General features: G+C 49.2%; 2 protein-coding genes across 2 annotated transcripts; both read left to right on the top strand.

Annotated features, from left to right (window-relative positions):
- The first annotated feature begins 3,791 nt into the window (after window positions 1-3,791).
- On the top strand, window positions 3,792-6,224 carry HOXB2 (homeobox B2). The gene is made up of 2 exons (XM_010359592.2): window positions 3,792-4,370; window positions 5,137-6,224. Exons 1-2 carry the CDS (start codon window positions 3,983-3,985, stop codon window positions 5,817-5,819), a joined length of 1,071 nt encoding a protein of 356 aa, XP_010357894.1. The 5' UTR covers window positions 3,792-3,982; the 3' UTR covers window positions 5,820-6,224.
- An 11,940-nt stretch (window positions 6,225-18,164) lies between these two features.
- On the top strand, window positions 18,165-20,655 carry HOXB1 (homeobox B1). Its single transcript, XM_010359366.2, has 2 exons — window positions 18,165-18,856; window positions 19,307-20,655. The coding sequence occupies exons 1-2, from the start codon at window positions 18,271-18,273 to the stop codon at window positions 19,633-19,635; spliced, it is 915 nt and encodes a 304-aa protein (XP_010357668.1). The 5' UTR covers window positions 18,165-18,270; the 3' UTR covers window positions 19,636-20,655.
- The last annotated feature ends 219 nt before the right edge of the window (window positions 20,656-20,874 follow it).

Genomic DNA, 20,874 nt, shown 5'->3' with positions numbered 1-20,874 from the left:
TCTTGTCCTGGTGGTCCAATTTAGATAGCAGAGCAAGGCTGTTGACTGCCAAATTTCCCCCAAGGGAAGAAGGACAAGGACATTGAAGACCCTTCCCTGGCCTTTTTGTCCACTGCCCAGGTTCCTGTCTCCCCCTTGATATGTCTTAAGTTTAAATACCATTTTCTCACTCATAAGAGCCTGTAACATTTTGCCAACTTCTTTAGCTGTGGTTTAAGTGACAAGTTGGGAGAAGTAAGGGGGACTCTTGGGTGTTCTCTGTAGGTTTTTCTGTTTGGCCTCTATGCCTCTAGGTTTTTCATTCATCGACCTTTCGTCTGTTAGCGCCTTTGGCCACAACCTCCATGCACCACCCCCCACCCCTTCCCACTACCAACAAGAAAATCTGGCAGATTACGGTTTCTTCCAGGAAACCTAAACTTCGCAATCCTCTTCCGGAGCTACAAAGAAGATGTCACGTGACCCGAAGCCCAACCACCATTGGGTCTAAAATGAAAACAAAGAAAAATGATTAATCTAAAAAAAAAAAATCTGAGGACTAGACTTCTCAGGTCAAACTTTAAAACTAAGTAAAATTAAATCACTAAATAAAACTCGAGGCAGAGGGAGGGGAAGCACATTTGATTTCCCCTGCCAGAGAAAGGGGAGAGGAGGGTGGGAGAAGCTATTGGATCTACGTAAAAGCTATTGGATCTAAGTAAAACGGTCCCCAGGCTAAAGTGCGGCTCTGTTTCCACCATCCTTGGGAAAACTTCATTTCTTAGTCGTGGTTCCATAAAAGTTTTATCACATTGGAGTGAGAATAGAGAGGGTCTGTCAAAGATGAAATGTCACCGCCGAGTCGCTGGAGCCGATAAGAGCGAGAAGACAGGGCGGCTGAAATATGGAGCTAATTCGTTGAAAGAGAAGCGATGGCTGCTTGCTGAAGAGCTGCATAATTCTAATTGTAAGCGATGTGCCTGCATTGCTTAATTAGGAGCATATATTTGGTGGTAGTCATGGTGGGAGAGTGAGAATCGTTCCAGGCCCTGCCTTAAAGCGAGGGCTGATTTTCATTTTTATGTTGCATCCTGGCAGTCCAAGGTTAGTAATTATAGTCTTTATGCAACAATAAATAACAATAAAAAAGCAACCTGAATTCTACACCCTCCCCCTTCCCCACCACCAAGTAGGATTTTAACTGGACTCGGCTCATCCAAGCAGCAAGCAATTTAGCATTGGGTCAGGCTATAATTTAAAGGCATAAGAGCGTGCAAAGTTTGATTGGGATCAAATAACGCTCAAGGGTTTTTCTTTCTTTCTCTTTCTCTCTTCTTCCCTGAATAACATTTTCTGAATGATATAACTAGATGAAGCACCATGTTTGATTCTGGGGGTGGGTTGGGTTGCTTATTTATCTAGCAGGAAAGAGGCCAAGAAAGATAATTTAGCTTAAGTTTGAAAAACAGAGCTTTGGCTCAGAGCTGGAATTGCAAACAAGAAAAATAAGAACCAACCTGGCTTGGTGTTCCCTATCCTTCTCTTTGGAAGATTCCAGGCGCTCAGCTAAAGCAGCCAAAGATGAGGGTAAAATATCCTTGCTGTAAAATTCACAGCAGGACAGGGGGGCGGGGGAGAGATGTCTCTGAGAAGGAGGGTTCTCTTGGCCCCTTTTAACACCCAAGTTTTCCGCTGTTTGCTAATCTGGCCATAAAATCTGTCAGTAAGGGTTAGAGAGAGCTGTATTTCCTGCAGGGACAGTCTCTGCCCGAGTTGCCCAAGATAAGCTCTGGATCCTTCAGCCAGCTGGAGAAGCTGTTGCTAAACTTTCAGAGGTGTTCAAGGGGATGGCCAGAGGGAGAATCCACTCTCAGGCCTCCCTGCATGACTTCCAGACGCTGCTTACTATTTGGATTCTTCTATGCCCCATCTACACCTCTAAATGGCAAAAATTGTTTTATTTGGAGTCGAGTTGCACACTACTGTCGCTGGCCACTTTGCCCAGGTCAGAGCAGCTCTCTCTGTTCTCAGCCCTCCAGAGCATGCCTCCCCGGTCCCTGCAGCCCCCACCTCCAACTCCCCTTTCTTCATCCTCCGCTCCCCCACCCTCATGCTTCTACTCAGACTTTTCTGCTCTTCTTTTTAAATACTCACCACCACCCACGCAGATGTTACATTGACAGAAAGTTTCTAGTTCCAGCTCCGGGCTCAGTTGCCATTTCTCTGCTAACCAGCCTTCTCCTCCTAGCAGGGCTGCAGGGAGAGAGGAGGGGGAGGGGAGGCCAGAGCCGTGGGAGTTCTCCAGGCAAACTTTCCACCCAACTTAGCGCTTTCCCTCTGTCCCCATTTCCCATCTGTTTCCCAGCTCTCCCAGAATCACCTTTCTCTTTTGCACCCCCACCCCCACCCCCAGGCCTTTTTAAGGGATGTGAAATTTTGGCTGTTCCCTCTACTTTCCCAAAGAGCCAAATTCTTTGATGCAATTGGAGGGAGCTGTCAGGGGGCTAAGATTGATCGCCTCATCTCCTCTCCATCCCTCTGACCCACTTATTTAAAAATCTTCCTCCAGATCGACTTTTCATTTTCTGCTTTGAGGCCTAGTTTCCCACCAATTGCTTGGGGCTCAGAGTCTTGTGCCCTCTTTCTATAGTAAATTACAACACTCTAAACTTCAGACTATCTTGATCTCCTCAAAATAAAATAAATTTTAAAAGCATTTCCCCTCAGGAGCCAGAAATGGAATATCATCTCAGTGGTCATTATTTCCACCCGCATCATCTTCAGGGAATTCTTCCTTGTCAGGGATTTTTTTTTTTTAACTAGCACAATGGCAAAAATGGGAGGGAAAGTCTCTTTGTCCTAGGGGAAAAGCTCCCCACCACATTCATGCACACACATACTCTGATCTGAACTTTGAGAGTGCTCTAAGTTAAATCAGTGGCTACCTCAGTTCTTGTTCATGTCCCTGGATATGGATACAGATACGAGCTTGAGGCTTGAGTGGGTACATGCACATCTTAGACTCTGCTTGTTTTCAGGGGGAGAGGGGTGTAACAGAGAAGCATGGATGCCTGAAAGTGAGGAAAGCAGGGGGACACAAGGGGAAGAGGCAGTGCTGCAAACACTAGGCAGAGAAGAGAAGCCAGGCCACACAGCGATGGAGGCCAGAGGCCCAAAAATGCCCCTCATGCTCCATCTCACTCTTATGTGTCCACCTGGGAGTTCCTGTCCATTTCCCAAGATTTAACTGTTGCTTTTGGAGGGTTAACATGGGAATAGTGGTGCTGATGATTATAAATCTCTTTCTTATTTGCACCTTAACACTGACCTTTTTCAAAGAGTGGAAGCCTCTTTCGACTCCCTCTTCCTCCAATGCAGGGATCCTCACTCATCTTTTCTTGGGGAAGGGGAGAAGGGAAGAGGATGCTGCTGGCCACATAAGCCACATAAGGAAAGCCTTAATTTACTCTATTAAAACATTTGGAAAAGAGGAAGGTTTCTCCCTTAGCTTCTCCCTTTCTCTCTTCTTTTCCAAGCTTCTGAAACCTTCTAACCTCCGAAAGGGATGAGGAAGTGGTTTCTCTAGCTTTTCTGGAGAAAGGGAGGCACTGGGGAGAGAGCGTGTGAGGCACTGGTGTAGGAATGGGGGCTCATGGTGTCCAGGTCATGGTCCTCTGGTGTTTTTGAATCAATTAAAGCAAATAATGCTCTCTGTTTTCCACCAGGCCCAGACGAGCGATTGGCGGAGGCCGGTCCCGTGACCACGAATTCCCTGTAATTTCGCCGGAGTCCTGGGTTTAATAGAGAGAGTCCCCATACGCTTGTATTTATCAGCAATATACAATTATAAAGGCCCAAAATAAAAAAAAAAAAAAGAGAGACCGAAATTTCCCCTCCCAAAATCGCTCCATTACATAAATCTGGGGGGGCAGGAGGGGGGGTCCCTTCCGATCCTCCCTCCTGACGCCCCCCCCAGCAGCCCCCTCCCCCACCATTGAAAGCCATGAATTTTGAATTTGAGAGGGAGATTGGGTTTATAAACAGCCAGCCATCGCTCGCCGAGTGTCTGACTTCCTTCCCCGCTGTCTTGGAGACATTTCAAACTTCATCAATCAAGGAGTCGACATTAATTCCTCCTCCTCCTCCTTTCGAGCAAACCTTCCCCAGCCTCCAGCCCGGCGCCTCCACCCTTCAGAGACCCAGGAGCCAAAAGCGAGCCGAAGATGGGCCTGCTCTGCCGCCGCCACCGCCGCCGCTCCCCGCTGCCCCCCCGGCCCCCGAGTTCCCTTGGATGAAAGAGAAGAAATCCGCCAAGAAACCCAGCCAATCCGCCACGTCTCCTTCCCCGGCCGCCTCCGCTGTCCCGGCCTCCGGGGTCGGATCGCCTGCAGGTCGGTAAGCGTGGTGGGGGTGGGGTGAGGGGCACCTAGAAGAGGGGGAGAAAAAGCAGTGGAAGGAGGTTGAAAAAAAAAAAGGTGGCAAGCCTGTTGGGGTTCCTTACCCCGTCCATTCCTGGGATGGGGAAGTAGAATATCCCACTGGGGGTCAGGCCTGGCCGCTGCCAGCGTCTTTTTTTTTTCTCCCTCTCTCTCCCTACAGCTGATTTTGAAAGCTGGTTGGGGAAACGCCTTTTTTCTGCTAGAAGAAAATGATTTGATTGAGGTTTTCACCCGTATCTGTGTAGGGGAATGAATATGTTGTTGCTGGGATAGACTATAGAAGCAGAAAAAGATTCGGTCCTTTCTGCCCCAACTCTAGGAGAAGAGGAAGAATTCAGAGCTAGGAAGGAAGAGGGGTGAAGAACAATCTTTATGACCCTCGCTCCGGTTGAGTTGTAAAGTTCCGAATTGAGGGGTCCACTGGGAGGACTTGGGAGGGGGGATCTGAGGTTCCGGCGCCGAAGGGAGCCGCTCTCCGCCCCCTGCGTGGCCCGTGGGCGGCTCTGAATGCTTTGCCCTGACCAGGGCCGGGGCTGTCGACTAGGGAGGGAGAGAAGAAAACCCAAAAGCCGTGAAAGCGAGCCGCTGTGGGGTGGGGGCGGGGGTGGGGTGGCGAGGAAGGGGAGAGGTGATACTGGTTTTGGCGGATGGAGTAGTCCGAACTAAGGTTGGGCTGAGTACACGGCCCGCTTTGACGCCCAGCTTGTTTTCCCTGCAGATGGCCTGGGACTGCCAGAGGCTGGTGGTGGCGGGGCGCGCAGGCTGCGCACGGCTTACACGAACACACAGCTGCTGGAACTGGAGAAGGAATTCCACTTTAATAAGTACCTGTGCCGGCCACGCCGCGTCGAGATCGCGGCCTTGCTGGATCTCACCGAAAGGCAGGTCAAAGTCTGGTTCCAGAACCGGCGCATGAAGCACAAGCGGCAGACGCAGCACCGAGAGCCGCCGGATGGGGAGCCTGCCTGCCCGGGCGCCCTGGAGGACACCGGCGACCCTGTCGAGGAGCCCGCGGTCAGCCCAGGCGGCCCCTCCGCCTCGCGGGCGGCGTGGGAAGCCTGCTCTCACCCGCCGGAGGTGGTGCCGGGGGCCTTAAGCGCCGCGGATCCCCGGCCTTTGGCCGGTGGCTTAGAGGGCGCGGGCGCGCCGAGCCCTGGCTGCGCGCTGCGCGGGGCGGGCGGGCAGGAGCCGGGACCATTGCCAGAAGATGTTTTCCCGGAGCGCCAGGATTCGCCTTTCCTTCCCGACCTTAACTTCTTCGCGGCCGACTCCTGTCTCCAGCTATCCGGAGGCCTCTCCCCTAGCCTACAGGGTTCTCTCGACAGTCTGGTCCCCTTTTCCGAGGAAGAGCTGGACTTCTTCACCAGCACGCTCTGTGCCATCGACCTGCAGTTTCCCTAACCCGTTTCCTCCTCCCGGTCCTTTCAACCCCCGCGCTCCTTGGTCATCTACTGGAAAAATCGAGCCTCTCCCACCCCCAGTCGCATAGACTTACGTGTTTTGCTAAAATTCAGGTATTACTGAATTAGCGTTTAATCCACTCCCTTTCTTCTTCTAAAATATTGGGCACTCGGGCATCTTTTAAAATTCACACAGAAAAATTCCGTTTGGTAGACTCCTTCCAGTGAAATCTCAGGAATAATTAAACTCAAGGAGGACTTTCTTAAAAAAAACTAGAGGGACTTATTTTCCTCTTTTTTATGTTTTAGACTGTAGATTATTTATTAAAATTCTTTAATAATAGGAAAAGGGGAAAGTATTTATTGTACATTATTTTCATAGATTAAATAAATGTCTTTATAATACGAAAACGAGTGTTTGTGTTGGGACTTAACCTTTTTCCCCGCGGCCCCAAGGCCGGTCCTCACCCCTCCAGGACCTGTGCGAAGTTGATTCGGTTCAGCGGCCTATGTGGCAGCAAAGCCTCCTGGGCCGGCGAAGTCCGGGTGGTACAAAGGTGACCCGATTGATGGCCGCTTCGCCCACGGCTCTGGCAAGAGTCGGGAGTTTGCAGGAAGCTCGGTCACCTCCCTGCCCCTCAGCAGAGGGCCTTTGGTCCTGAGCGGGTGGTCCTGGGGCCTCTGTTTAGAAATAAAGGTGGGTAGGTGGAGGGAGAAAGTATACAGCGAACAGTGGAGGGTGCAAGGAGAGGAAGCCTGGGGACGGGCTTTGGGGTCGTGGCGGGGGCAGAAGTTTCCTGGAATTGGGAAGAATCCAAGGGCTTCCTTAGACTTCTTGCTTCTTATGACCGAAGCCGGTATAGGGCCTTTTTCTGAACTCAAGAAGCCTAGGGACGAGAGGCCTGGGGCATGAGCCGGGCCTCTTTGGGAGTTGTAGGTGGCTCTCCAAGGAGTGGAGTGGAGTCGGGGATTTTCTCGGGAAGCAGGGCCCCGCACCCAGGGATGGTAACTGCTTCCAAGTGGGCAAGAAAAGAGGCCAGCTGAGAAATGTGGCGCTGCCGGGACACCCACGGACTCTGGGGCTTCTGGGCTTTGGGGGACCATCCGAGAAGCAGCCGGGCGAGAAGCCCAGGGAGGCCCGGCAGCGTCGCCAGGCGCTGGACCTGCAGGGAGAGAAGGAGGAGCGAGGAGAGTGGGAGTGAGACAGGGAAGCAAAGACGATGCTCAAAATGGCGCTGGAGCCAGGCGGCGGGCGGGAGGTGGCGAGGGAAGAGGCTGTGGCCGCCATGACAGCCTTTGCGGGAGGCGCCGGCCCAGCCGGGATCTGCCCCTGCCCCCGCCCCCGCGTCCTCCCAGCCGGATTTTCCAGAGGCCAGGGAAGAAGGGGAGCCTGGGAGTCCCACCTTCGTTTTTGTTTGTTTGATTTTTTTATGTTTAAAGTGAGCTCAACGGACGCTGAGAGCGCGAGATGGAAAGAGAGTCCGGGTGGGAAGGGAAGGGAAGGAGAGCGGCGGGTCTGCGGGCCTGGGTGTGCCTCATCCAGTCTGACTTTTGATCCTTCGCTGTGGGATTTGAAGCCAGGCCAGAGCTTTCTCTAAATGCAGACCCACCTGTCTTGACCAACAACTTCATTTTCCGTATCAACACCATGTCCTGTCTATCCCCCACCACAGCCTGCCTGGTTCCTTGTAAACCTGGTAAGCGGGAAGCAAGGATCGATGGGAAGGTGGAGATTTAAAGGGCTCCGGAAAGCCATCCATCCTACTTAGGTTTCCTTAATATTTCTCCCGCTCAGAAACAGACACTGCGGGGCTATCTCCCCGGCAGATGTTGCCCTTCTCAAAAAGCAGTTTATTTCCTGGGCCTCCAGACTTTCCCCTGGACCAACAGGACCGGGATTTAGAGTACCAGGTACCCAGAGGCAGCAATTGTCAGGATAAGCCAGGAGCCAACATAGGTTGTGACACAGAGGACTAGACAGGCCCTTTGCATAGTTTTAAATGGGTCCCTCAGTGTGGGAAGTACACACATCTTAGTTAGCTGGAATTTAATCCCTTAAACTGTCTTAATATAGATTTCATCTCGTGCATTAAATAATCTTACATCATGTTAAATTGCACTTATTTCTCTCATAAATAAATTAATATAGAACAATTAGATGTGTTATAATAATAGCGTGTATCTTAGTTTATTTTCCCTCATAAAACATATAGGTATGAAATAAATTCAATATATTAAAGTAATAATACACAGCTTATTGGCTTGTGTGTTTATTTTCCCCATAAATAAGTGAATATACAATATATTAAAACAACGCTATACATCTCATTGGGCTGCGTGTTTATTTCTCCATAAAATATGCCCACAGGCAGTGTTTAACATCTTAAATATCATAGCACACAAGCCATCTCTACACTAGCAAAATGAACAGATATTTCAGCTGGGGCTTTGCTTTCTATGGACAGTCAAACTAGATAATTTGGTCTAATTAAAAATGCTCTTGCAGCTAGCTATAGCAGGTTGTTACAAAGATCAAGAATATCAGAAGGATCTTGCTAATGGCCTACCTTCCAGTTTCTTTGGTCAAAAGGGGAGCACCCTTCCTCAGTGCCAAAAAAAATGCAGAGTTGGCTCTGCAGGAGAGAATTTCTATCCCCCATCATGGTTTGCAGCACTCAAGGGCATCTGATGCACCAGTTCTCTGGAGCCTGGCTGCTCCATGGACCAGCAGCATCAGCACTACCTGTGAGCTACTTAGAAATACAGAATCTTAGGCCCCTGAATCAGACCTACTGAATCAGAATTTGCAGTTTAGCAGCTCCCCAAGTGATTTATATACACTTAAAATTTGAGAAGTACTGCTAGATCATAGTGCCACCTTGCTTTCTGCCTTCCTCCATGCTTCAGAATTTTTGACTCACTTTACCTGGCCCCTGGCTTCCAATTCTCCTAACCCAAACCAGTAGCTCAAATGGCAGGGAATCTTTGTTCCTGCCTGGGCCTGCATCAGTCCTGATTCCTTCCTGCCAAAGTAGTGGGGAGCCAACTAAAGGCTCAATGTACCTGTTTAGATTCAGGTACTTTGGATATGCTAGGGGTGAGAGTTCTTAGTCAAGGTATTGCCTTTGGCTGATTATTGGAGAGGAGCTGAAACTCTTTTTACGGGAAACACACAAGGTTGCTGGCTCTCTCCTTTCCAAATTTATGAAACTCACCATCTCTGATGATACCACAACAGAACAAAGAGGCAATGCATTTGCAGAAGAAAGTGACTCCCATTTTCAGTTTCCCCACCCAATTCAGATTCAAGGGAATGCCTGGCAATTTGGGATTCATAAAGGATTGCAATTTAGGATCCCTGTGTTCCAGATTAACTTCTTTTCCTTCTTTCATCTCTGGGGTCATCCTTTTTAGCTTGAGTTTTCCCAGTTGGCCATGGAGAAGTAAGAGGAAGAGGGGTGGTTCCCAGATAGGGCAGCAGACCCCAGTGGTGGTGGCAGATTAGAGGGCAGCTCCAAGTGGCTGCACTCACTCATTCCATCCTGACTGGGGCAGGGTTCCTCTTGGGTCAGGACCAATTGTGAGTGGTCTGTAGCACAGAGTGGTTATAAATTCGCTGTGGTTGGAGTGGGAAGGTTTCAGTGCAGCCCGGAAAGCTGCTGGTCAGTCTGCCCTGCTCTTAGTGAATCATTCTTTTAAGAAGCATGTCTCATTAATATTACAGTGAAAGCAAAGGACCATTAGACTGAGGAATTACTTGCAATCATGATAACCCTGAGTCATTAAAAAAAAAAAGTTAACTTATGCCTGAGCAAGTCTCTTCCCCTTTCTGGACCTCAGTTTCTCTGTCTGTGAAATAAATGGAAGAATTAAATGCCTCTAATGTACTCTACATTAATATATATGTATATTCTTTAGTATATATTATTTAGTCTTCACAAACAATATATTAACTGTTTATTATGGCTGATGTCTTGTGCTCTTAAGTAATTCTTGGTGTTCGACAATGACCTACCCCACATGAATCTGGTGGGGGCAATTTTAACAAATTTTCTTTTATTTTTTGAGATAAGGTCTCACTTTGTCACACAGGCTGGAGTGGAGTGGTGCAGTCACAGCTCACTGCAGCCTCAACTTCCTGGGCTCACATGGTCCTCCCATCTCAGCCACCTGAGTAACTAGGACTACAGGTGCGAGCCACCATGTTTGGCTAATTTTTTTTTTTTTTTTTTTTTTTTGACAGAGTCTCACTCTTGTTGCCCAGGTTGGAGTGCAGTGGCGCAATCTCAGCTCGCTTCAACCTCTGCCTCCTGGGTTCAAGCAATTCTCCTGCTTCACCTTCCTGAGTAGCTTGGATTACAGGCACCTGCCACCATGCCCGGCTAATTTTTGTAGTTTTGGTAAAGATACAGGGTTTCGCTATGTTGGCCAGGCTGGCCTCAAACTCCTGACCTCAGGTGATCTGCCTGCCTCGGCCCTCCAAAGTGCTGGGATTACAGGCATGAGCTACCGCGCCGGGCTGGCTATTTATTTATTTTTGAGACAGAGTCTTACTCTGTCACCCAGGCTGAAGTGCAGTGGCAGGATCTCGGCTCACTGCAACCTCCACCTTCTGGGTTCAAGCGATTCTCCTATCTCAGCCTCCCAAGTAGCTGGGACTACAGGCACCTGCCACCACACCTGGCTAATTTTTATATTTTTAGTAGAGATGGGGTTTCACCATGTTGGCCAGGCTGGCATTGAACTCCTGACCTCAAGTGATCCGCCCGCCTCGGCCTCCCAAAGTGCTGGGATTTACAGGCATGAGCCACCTCCTCTGGCCTTTTATTTATTTATTTTATTTATTTATTTTTTATGGCTAATTTAAAAATATTCTGTGGAGACGATATCGCACTGTGTTGCCCAGGTTGGTCTTGAACTCCTGGCTCAAGTGATCCTCCTGCCTCAGCCTCCCAAAGTGCTAGGATTACAGGCGTGAGCCACTGTGCCTGGTCAATAAATTTTAATTAGTATCTTTACAGCAATAATCATGCATTTATCTTTATTTAAATGAGTAGAGAGTGAAATCTTTTCAACAAGCAGGTAATTGGGTGCGGTGTTGTCTGCCAGGTGCCCGGTATTCAATAAATATGAGTATTAAAAAGTATCCTAGCCAAGTTTTCCTCTGACTTTCATCCTCTGCCACTTCCCCCAACATTTGGTCATGTTTACTCTTTGTTTTTTGGTTTTTGTTTGTTTGTTTGTTTTTTTAAGTAGGCCATTTCATATAAAAAGAGCCACCAAACTTCTTTTTTGACACGATGTTCTAGACTTTAACAGTCCCTTTCAGTTATGTTTAATCTTGTTGTTGGGGCATCAGAGCATAGGCACAATTTCTGAGACTCCCTAAAGAGCACTGCTGAATTCACCTACCCATCTTTCACCCAAGTCTCTGACAAGCACTTGCTGGCCCCACTGCAGATCTTCTTGGGATGTGCTCTCAGTCCTCACTTTGCAGAAGATGGCCTGTAGGGCCCCACTTCATCCTCTGCCTGCTGAGGCTAATTATAGCCCAGATCCTCCACTGACCTCTCCACCCCAGCTCTGCCTATCCCTCTTCTCTCCTCCCAGCCATCCCTCTGTCTACACTCAGGGGTAAGGTAGATACTTAGTGCCGGAAAGAGATCTTCCTCTTCAGAGGAGAGAATGAATAGTAAAGGAGCCCTCTTAAAACTTTCTCTCCCTCGAAACAACTGCAGAAAAATCACAATCTGTACAGTCATTCAGACCCAAATTCAGCTTGATCAGTAATTGGCTAAGATTTCCAAAGCAGATATTTTGGCCAAAAAAACTATTGCATTTAGATACACTCGATTAAGTAGAAAATTATTTTAATTCTTCATGTCACTCTAACCTTTCCTTTTAGAAAGATCCCAATCATTATTTAATCATGCCCCCAGTTATTGGCTCCAGACGGAAGCTTACATCTTGTTGATCTGTCTAGATTCCAGAAGTCAGGTCCCCTCTAGGACGGACAGTTTCCAAGCTAAATCCCTTAAGGAAGAAGAGGCAACATCCTCCCTAGAAAACTTTTCCCCAATATTTGGAAAATCAAGAAGTTCTTTCTAATATCCAACCACAAACCTTTCTGTTGCAATTTTAATAATTTGGATTCTTTATAGGTATAAAATACTAGGCTTTGGTTTTCAAGAAACAAAATCGTTTGCCTAAACAGAGCCAATCTTCTCAATGAAATTTGCATATGATAAAGTACATATTATATTGTATAATATATGATGCTTTGTTACATGAAAATATAGCCTAAATTCTATTCTCCTATCACATCTATCTATCTATCTATCTATCTATCTATCTATCTATCTATCTATCTATTTTTTGAGACAGATTCTCACTCTGTCACCCAGACTGGAGTGCAATGGCGTGATCTCAGCTCACTGCAGCCTCCGCCTCCCAGGTTCAAGCAATTCTACCTCAGCCTCCCAAGTAACTGAGACCACAGGTGTGTGCCACCACGCCCGGCTAATTTTTGTGTTTTTAGTAGAGACAGGATTTAACCATGTTGGCCAGGCTGGTCTTGAATCCCTGAGCTCTGGTGATCTGCCTGCCTCCGCCTCCCAAAGTGCTGGGATTACAGGCGTGAGCCACCGCAACTATCCTACGTATTTCCATATTTTAATATGCTAGTTATATATATATATATATATTTTTTTTTTTTTTTTACTTTTTTTTTTTTTTTTTTTTTGAGACAGAGCCTCTATCTGTCGCCCAGGCTGGAGTGCAGTGGTGCGATGTCGATCTTGACTCACTGCAACCTCCGCCTCCCAGGTTCACTCCATTCTCCTGCCAAGTAGCTGGGACTACAGGCGCCTGCCACAACGCCCAGCTAATTTTTTGTTTTTGGTAGAGATGGGGTTTCACCGGTTAGCCAGGATGGTCTCGATCTCCTGATCTCGTGATCCGTCCACCTCGGCCTCCCAAAGTGCTGGGATTACAGGCGTGAGCCACTGCGCCCGGCCTATGCTAGTTATATTAAAAGCAGACTGACTCATATAATTTCAGAATGTGATTTAAAGTTGATATCGCCCGGGCGCGGTGGCTCAAGCCTATAATCCCAGCACTTTGGGAGGCCGAGACGGGCGGATCACGAGGTCAGGAGATCGAGACCATCCTGGCTAACGCGGTGAAACCCTGTCTCTACTAAAAAATACAAAAAACTAGCCGGGCGAGGTGGCGGTGCCTGTAGTCCCAGCTACTTGGGAGGCTGAGGCAGGAGAATGGCGTGCACCCGGGAGGCGGAGCTTGCATTGAGCTGAGATCCAGCCACAGCACTCCATCTTGGGTGACAGAGCAAGACTCCGTCTCAAAAATAAATAAATAAATAAATAAATAAATAAATAAATAAATAAAAATAAAGTTGATATCATACATTTAGAGAGTTCCCTATGGTTTGTATTTTCTTGTTTGCTTTAATCCTACTAACAAGGCAGCAAGATAAGTAGTATTAAACCCATTCTTTTTCTCCGAGGCTGAGACTCATAGAAATCAAGAAACTTGTCTAGTGTCACAATGCTAAGAAATGGCCAAGCAAAGGCCAGGCACAGTGACTCACGCCTGTAATCCCACACTTTGGGAGGCTGAGGTGGGTGAATTGCCCAAGCTCGGGAGTTCGAGACCAGCCTGTGCCACATGGCAAAACCCCATCTCTACCTAAAATACAAAAAATTAGCTGGGTATGTTGGCATACACCTTTGATCCCAGCTACTTGGGAGGTTGAGGTGGGAGGATTGCTTGGGCCTGGGAGGCAGAGGTTGCAGTGAGCCGAGATTGCATCTCTGCACTCCAGCCTGGGTGACAAAGTGAGACCCTGTATCAAAAAAAAAAAAAAAAAAAAAGATGGCCAAGCAAGGACTTGAACCCAACTATTCTGGCCCCACAGCTAGCACTAATCCCATTACAATATGTACTGCCTACAGTCTAAGGTTCTCAACCAGATTTATGACAGTTTAATTAGCTTGAATTAAAAGAAACGTCCTTTCCCTGACAGCAACAAAAACAAATCATCTCATAGTGAAAAACTTGTGGTGGTGCATGCTTGTAGTCCTACCTACTCAGGAGGCTGAGGTGGGAGGATCGCTTGAGCGCAGGAGGTCAAAGCTGAGGGAGCCGTGATTGCACCATTGCACTCTAGCCTGGGTAACAGAGCGAAACTCTGCCTGGGAAAAAAAAAGAAAGAAGGAAAAAAATTATGAATATTCTTTTACCTCCTAAGCCCCAACCTTTTTTTTTTTTTTTTTTTAAATTTGAGACGGAGTCTCACTCTGTCACCCAGGCTGGTGTGCAATGGTGCGATCTCAGCTCACTGCAACCTCCGCCTCCTGGGTTCAAGCGATTCTCCTGCCTCAGCCTCTTGAGTAGCTGGGATTACAAGTGCCTGCCACCATGCCCGGCTAATTTTTGTATTTTTTAGTAGAGATGGGGTTTCACCATGTTGGTCAGGCTGGTCTTGAACTCCCGACCTCAGTTGATCCACCCGCCTTGGCCTCCCAAAGTGCTGGGATTACAGGCGTGAGCCACCGCGCCGGCCTAGTCCCAACCTTTGATCTTGGGTTTGGCCTCCCAAGATTCGGGCTGGAGAGAGCAGATAGAGACATTTAAGATCTAATGAAAGAATTTAGATTGCTCCTGCCAAGCCCCCAGCTGAAGCAGCTTCCTCCACAGAAAGGACCAAAATCTAAGGTTAAACTTCTAATATATCCCCATTCTGGTTAGAATGGTTTCCTTGCCTGCATTCTCAGTGTGATAAGGAGTGAAAACTGTCAAAGATAACTTCAGTTCCAAACATGTCTATGTTCTCCTTACTCTCTTTTATGCACAAGCAGATCATACAAACTAGGACATCAACTTTATTTCGTTTGGTGTTCGGTCCACCCAGACACTCTCTGGTGAGTTTAATTTGGTCAACCAAAAATCCTATGGGTCATAAGTTATTCCAGTCAGCGAAGCTTCTTTTAGGGAGGAGGAGGAGATTGGGAACCTAGGGATCAAAGTCGCTTGGTTCTCCCAGTCCTTTCTGCTGGGACTGTGAGAACCAGTAGGAATTTGGGGAAGTTTTAATGTCCCTGCTAACCCAAGAGAAGGTGGCATGACTCAGGGATGAATTGGGAAGCATAGTGAATTTGGAAAGCTGAGGCAATAACTGCAACTGACAGTATAACTTGAGGCACTTTTTTTTTTTCTTTTTTTAAATAGAGACAGGGTCTCTGTCACCCAGGCTAGAGTGCAGTGGTGTGGTCATAGCTCGCTGCAGCCTTGAACTCCGGGGCTCAAGCAATCTTCCCTTCCGAGCAGCTGGGACTTCGTGGGGGCACCACCACACCCAGCTAATTTTTAAATTTCTTTATTTTTGTAGAGATGTGGTCTCACCATCTTGACCAGGCTGGTCTCGAAGTCCTGGGCTCAAGTGATCCTCTCACCTTGGCCTTCCAAAATGCTGGGATTAAATGTGCAAGCCATTGTGCCCAGCCAACTTAGGGCACTTTTGCCTCAGTCTTTGACTTCAGCTGTTATAGAGGGAATGCATTCCTCAATTCCCAGACAGATTTGTGATGTTTTATTAAACTGATTTGAAATTCACTTCTTCCTTTAGACCTCAAATTGTTCCCTTAATTATGAAGGCAAAGGATGGGGTGAGAAGGTTCTCCCTGGGATGAGGAAAAGGTGGAAGGTGAAGAAGTCTCAAGTCGCTCAGAAGCAGGGCAGCGAGATCAGACATAGGCCTAGTTCAAATTTGGGGTTAGAAGACAAACCCTAGTTTCCTCCAGACAAGTTATTCTTAGTGTCTGTGGAAGACATGTTAAAATGAAAGGATGAAGCATCTGCAAATCTTCTCCCCAAAAAAGTAAAATAGAAAGAAATAAGCTTGCTCTCACCTCAATAATCTCTTTCTCTTCAATTCCTCTGCAGGTCACCTCCTCCCATCTCAATTTTCCTTTCTTTTGTCTGCCCTCATTCCCTTGGCAAGTGAACATTCTGTCTCTTCCCCATTGCATCTCTTAAAGAAGTTACCAGCTGGTCCCCCTCCCCCTCAGCTTGAAGCAGGGTCTGAAGCAGAGTACACATGATCAGGGAAAGGAGACAGGGGTTCTGTGAAATGCTTTGAGCTCTTTCAGAGATGCGGGTGATGGCCAGGTGCGGCAGCTTAGGCCTGCAATCCTAGCACTTTGGGAGGCCGAAGCAGGCAGATCATTGAGGCCAGGGGTTCAAGACCAGCCTGGCCAACATGGCGAAACCCTGTCTCTACTAAAAACACACACACACACAAATTAGCCAGGCCCCGTGGTACATGACTGTGGTCCCAGCTACTCGGGAGGCTGAGGTGAGAGGATTGCTTGAACCTGGGAGGCAGAGGTTGCAGTAAGCCGAGATCACGCCACTGCACTCCAATCTAGATGACAGAGTGAGACCTCATCTCAAAAAAACAAAACCCTCTCCCCGAAAAAAACAGAGTTGGGCTAGGCCCACAATTATTAGAGAAGAGAAAGGCAGTGTGATGGTAGTGGTATATAGAGCAGAAAGCACGAGAGGCAGCTATGGCAAGGTCAAGCAAAACAAGAGGGAATGGGAGACAAAGATGGAGGGGCAAGACACAGACTGAGAGGGACAACTTTGGGGTCCCTTGCAGAGGAAGGAATATTCATCCTGCCCTTTTTGGAGTGTGGAAACCTGAGAAGTTTTGAGGGTCCTCCCTAAACCTGTCCCACCTGCTTCCCTTTCCTCTCCTGAGCTTCATTGTTTACAGAGATCACTCCCTGAACTCTTGCCCTCCTGGACTTGCCCTAGCTTCAGCCCCAGGCCTCTGACCAGGCAGACACCCTGACAGGTTACAAATGAGCGTGGGTGTTGGATTGCGCCAAGCTCTTGCCCTCGAGTTGCCTGGAGGAGGAGAATCAATGGGCCCTACCTAAGGGCTTCTCTTCTAGTCCCATCTGGGTTTGGAGTCTGAGAAAGTGAAGAAGACACATCCCGTGTTCCTCCACAACAGCCACACAGAACAAAAAGGGGCGAGATGCCACTTCTCACTCCGGAGTCTTAGAATTCAGAGCCTCGGGGCTGCCACCCTGATTCTCCCACTCTCTAACCAAACTCCCTTTATCAATTCTAGAAAAATCACTGAAATCTGGAGTAATCTTTAAGATTTAACTGGTATTAAATTTATGCATCTGAGGTTTGGAATTTTTTTTTTTGGAAGGAGATGGAGGGTGGTGAAGGGGAGACAGGTAGGAGGGAACCAGGAGATTGCAGGTCTCCACTAGTTTTAAACACTTCAAGAAGAGAATAAAAAATTCCCCTCCTCTTCACCTCCCTGTAAGCATCACCTGGCTGTGCTTATTGTGGCTCTCTAGAGAGATATAGGGAGTTATTTAAGTCTGAGTGAGTGAGCTAGCTACAGCTATGGATGGCTAGAGAGAGGATAAATACATCTAGAGAGATGAGTTGATGGATAGGTAGGGAACGAATATAAATATGGAGAAAGATGGACGAACAGAGAGATGGATTGAGACAGAGAGAATATAAAGAGAGGTTGAGGGAGAGAAATGGATGTGTGAATGAGGACAGAACGTTTATGCAAAGCGAGAGAGAGGGAAGATGGGGCATTTTCCATCCTTTTCTCCACATTTCTGTAGTCCTGCCTTGCTCCCTGAAATGCCATTTTCCCACCCCTGGCTTCATGAATTCTTCCTCTAGATTCCAGATCCTGCCCCACACCCTTAGGTGTTTTTGCACCACCTCCCCCAACCGCCCTACCACACAGTCATCCATTTGGCCTAAGATAACATACCTCACCCGGCTGTCCTAGCCCATCACCCTAAGACAAATTGGAAGAAAGGAACATGGTTCGGGAGTTCTGGGCAAAGTAAGGAAGCTGGATTCCCCACCTCCAGGTCCACAGACTTGGGGGGAAGGTTTCTTTGAGGGGTAGGAAGAGTGAGGGGCAGCTGGCTTGAATTTGTCCCAATCTAATAACCCAGGAGCCTATTGAAGGCCTTGGGGGTTGGGAGGGAAGGAAAGTCTTGAATATTCTCCTAACTTTTCCCCCCTCCCTCTGGTCCCTTCTTTCCAAAAGTCTTTGAAGAAAGATGTTTTTGACGCTTCCATGTCGCTCTCAGATGGATGGGCTGCGGGTGATTGAAGTGTCTTTGTCATGCTAATGCTTGGGGGGTGATGGATGGGCGCTGGGGCTGCCAAACTCTGGCCCGCTTAGCCCATTGGCCTGGGAGAGATCACATGTGCCCCCTCACCCCCACTCCCTACCCCCTTCCTAGGGAAGCGCTGGCCCAGGCGAGCAGGCCAGGCCATGGATTCGAGCCCCAGCGCTGTGACATACTGCCGAAAGGTTGTAGGGCAAGAGGGTGTCTCCCCCAAACGGGCCGACCCTCCTGAGGCCTTGACGCATGGACTATAATAGGATGAACTCCTTCTTAGAGTACCCACTCTGTAACCGGGGACCCAGCGTCTACAGCGCCCACAGCGCCCACAGCGCCCCAACCTCCTTTCACCCAAGCTCGACTCAGGCGGTTGACAGCTATGCAAGCGAGGGCCGCTACGGTGGGGGGCTGTCCAGCCCCGCGTTTCAGCAGAACTCCGGCTATCCGGCCCAGCAGCCGCCTTCGGCCCTGGGGGTACCCTTCCCCAGCTCCGCGCCCTCCGGGTATGCCCCAGCCGCCTGCAGCCCCAGCTATGGGCCTTCTCAGTACTACCCTCTGGGTCAATCAGAAGGAGATGGAGGTTATTTTCATCCCTCCAGCTACGGGGCCCAGCTAGGGGGCTTGTCCGATGGCTACGGAGCAGGTGGAGCCGGTCCGGGGCCGTATCCCCCGCAGCATCCCCCTTATGGGAACGAGCAGACCGCGAGCTTTGCACCGGCCTATGCTGATCTCCTCTCGGAGGACAAGGAAGCGCCCTGCCCTTCAGAACCTAACACTCCCACGGCCCGGACCTTCGACTGGATGAAGGTTAAGAGAAACCCACCCAAGACAGGTAGGGCTCAGATGTGGCCACCCCTTCTCTGGGGCCCAAAGTATCTCTGCTTCCCCTGCAGTGACATGTCCTGGGCCTGGGCTGGGTTCTTCTCTTTCAGTGGCTCTGGTAGACACAGGTAAGAGCACAACCCATGTCTCAGGTCAGGTGAGGTCTCCTCACCCAGTGTGTAACCAGTCACCCCAGGAGTAAGTTTCCATACACACCCCACTTCCTGATCTGTGCACCCAGCACAGGCCCAGGACCTGGTGTGCATCGGGGGATGGAAGTATGGGAAGGCTGCTCCGGACTTGATGATCACCATGGGGGTACCTGGGTCCCTGGGAACTTTGACAACTGTACTTCGGCAGAATGGTGAATGGAGATCCAGAGCCAGCCCCCGGAGGAGGGAAGGGGAAGGAGAAAGAGGTGAGAGAATTGACCTGGACTTTCTCCCTGCCCCGCCCCTAGCGAAGGTGTCAGAGCCCGGCCTGGGCTCGCCCAGTGGCCTCCGCACCAACTTCACCACAAGGCAGCTGACGGAACTGGAAAAGGAGTTCCATTTCAACAAGTACCTGAGCCGGGCCCGGAGGGTGGAGATCGCAGCCACCCTGGAGCTCAATGAAACGCAGGTCAAGATTTGGTTCCAGAACCGACGAATGAAGCAGAAGAAGCGCGAGCGAGAGGGAGGTCGGGTGCCCCCAACCCCACCAGGCTGCCCCAAGGAGGCGGCTGGAGATGCCTCAGACCAGTCAACATGCACCTCCCCAGAAGCCTCACCCAGCTCTGTCACCTCCTGAACTGAACCTAGCCACCAATGGGGCTTCCAGGCACTGGAGCGCCCCAGTCCAGCCCTATCCCAGGCTCTCCCCAACCCCAGGCCTGGGCTTCACTGGGCTGGGGATCCTCTCTAGGGCTGAAATGCCAGTTTAGAGCTGCCTGGGGGTAGGAGGGGGGATGGGGAAACATTTTTCTCAGACCTGGGTGACTGGGGGCCCTACAGGACCAGAGGCCTGGGAGGCATGGAACCTGTCAAAGGTAGAGGGAAGGGCTTCTGCCTTTGATCTGGGGATCAACTCAGTGTCAACATGAGGTGGGGGTGGGGGCCAGCCTCATCCTCCTGGATTCATTCTCCTTTCCCTTCCAACTTCTGTTTATTCAGTTCAGTGCCTTCAAGCTTTGAGGAGTCTCCTCACGCACTCTTACCCTAATTCCCCCATTCTAGGCTTGAGACAGAACCTTACATTTTCTTGTGTGGGAGGTGTTTGGGTGCAGCCATATTATTATCAGTGCTTAATCCAGTCACCACAGACCTTACAATAGCACCAGCTGCCTTGTGACAGACCAAAAAGCCCCTGCCCCCATCTAACCCCATTAGCCCTCTCCTGGCACATTTACGTTGCACTAATGCAGCCTCCAGAGGTTGTTTTCTGAGACCTGCCTCCTCACACCAGCGACCTCATCACTATGTCACCAAAGTGTTTTGGAACTTGGTATTTGAGAGACTTCTGGAACGCTGTGCAAGTCCTGCCCCCAGCAAGCCACAACCAGGAAGGTGCAGGCACACCCCCACTAGCTCCTCCCCTATTTATTGCCTCCTGGAAAACCCAGGACCCTCTTCCCCATCTCCACCCCTACCCCTGGGGGCAGCCCAGGGAAAGCCAGGCACAGTGAGGGCTCCCAACAGCTGCAAGGATTTATCTGAACCTTGGAGAAAGAGGAGGAGCCATCTAAGTTTCTGGAAACCTGAGCCCCAAGTGAGCCGGGGTTCGCTTTGTATCTGCAACTACCTCATTTCAATAAAGTCTGTGTTTTCCCTTCTTCCTGCCTGCTTTTGTTTCTCCATTCAGGGGTAGAGGAGGCCTCATACTCCGTCCACCCTGGAGAAGAGGTGAAGAAAGAGTGGCCATTGGCTGGTTGGGCTGGAATGAACTAGCTTTAAGATCTCAGCTGGATAAAGAGAAGGACTTACTGGGTGTAGCCTAAGCAGAATTGGGTCCCAGGCACTCAGGCTTGACAGTTGTCAGTCCCTTGGTTAT

Source organism: Rhinopithecus roxellana, chromosome 19 (assembly GCF_007565055.1).
Source record: "Rhinopithecus roxellana isolate Shanxi Qingling chromosome 19, ASM756505v1, whole genome shotgun sequence".
Classification (NCBI taxonomy): domain Eukaryota; kingdom Metazoa; phylum Chordata; class Mammalia; order Primates; family Cercopithecidae; genus Rhinopithecus; species Rhinopithecus roxellana.
The sequence above is the reverse complement of the archived record's forward strand: the minus strand, read 5'-3'. Positions and strand labels throughout refer to the sequence as shown.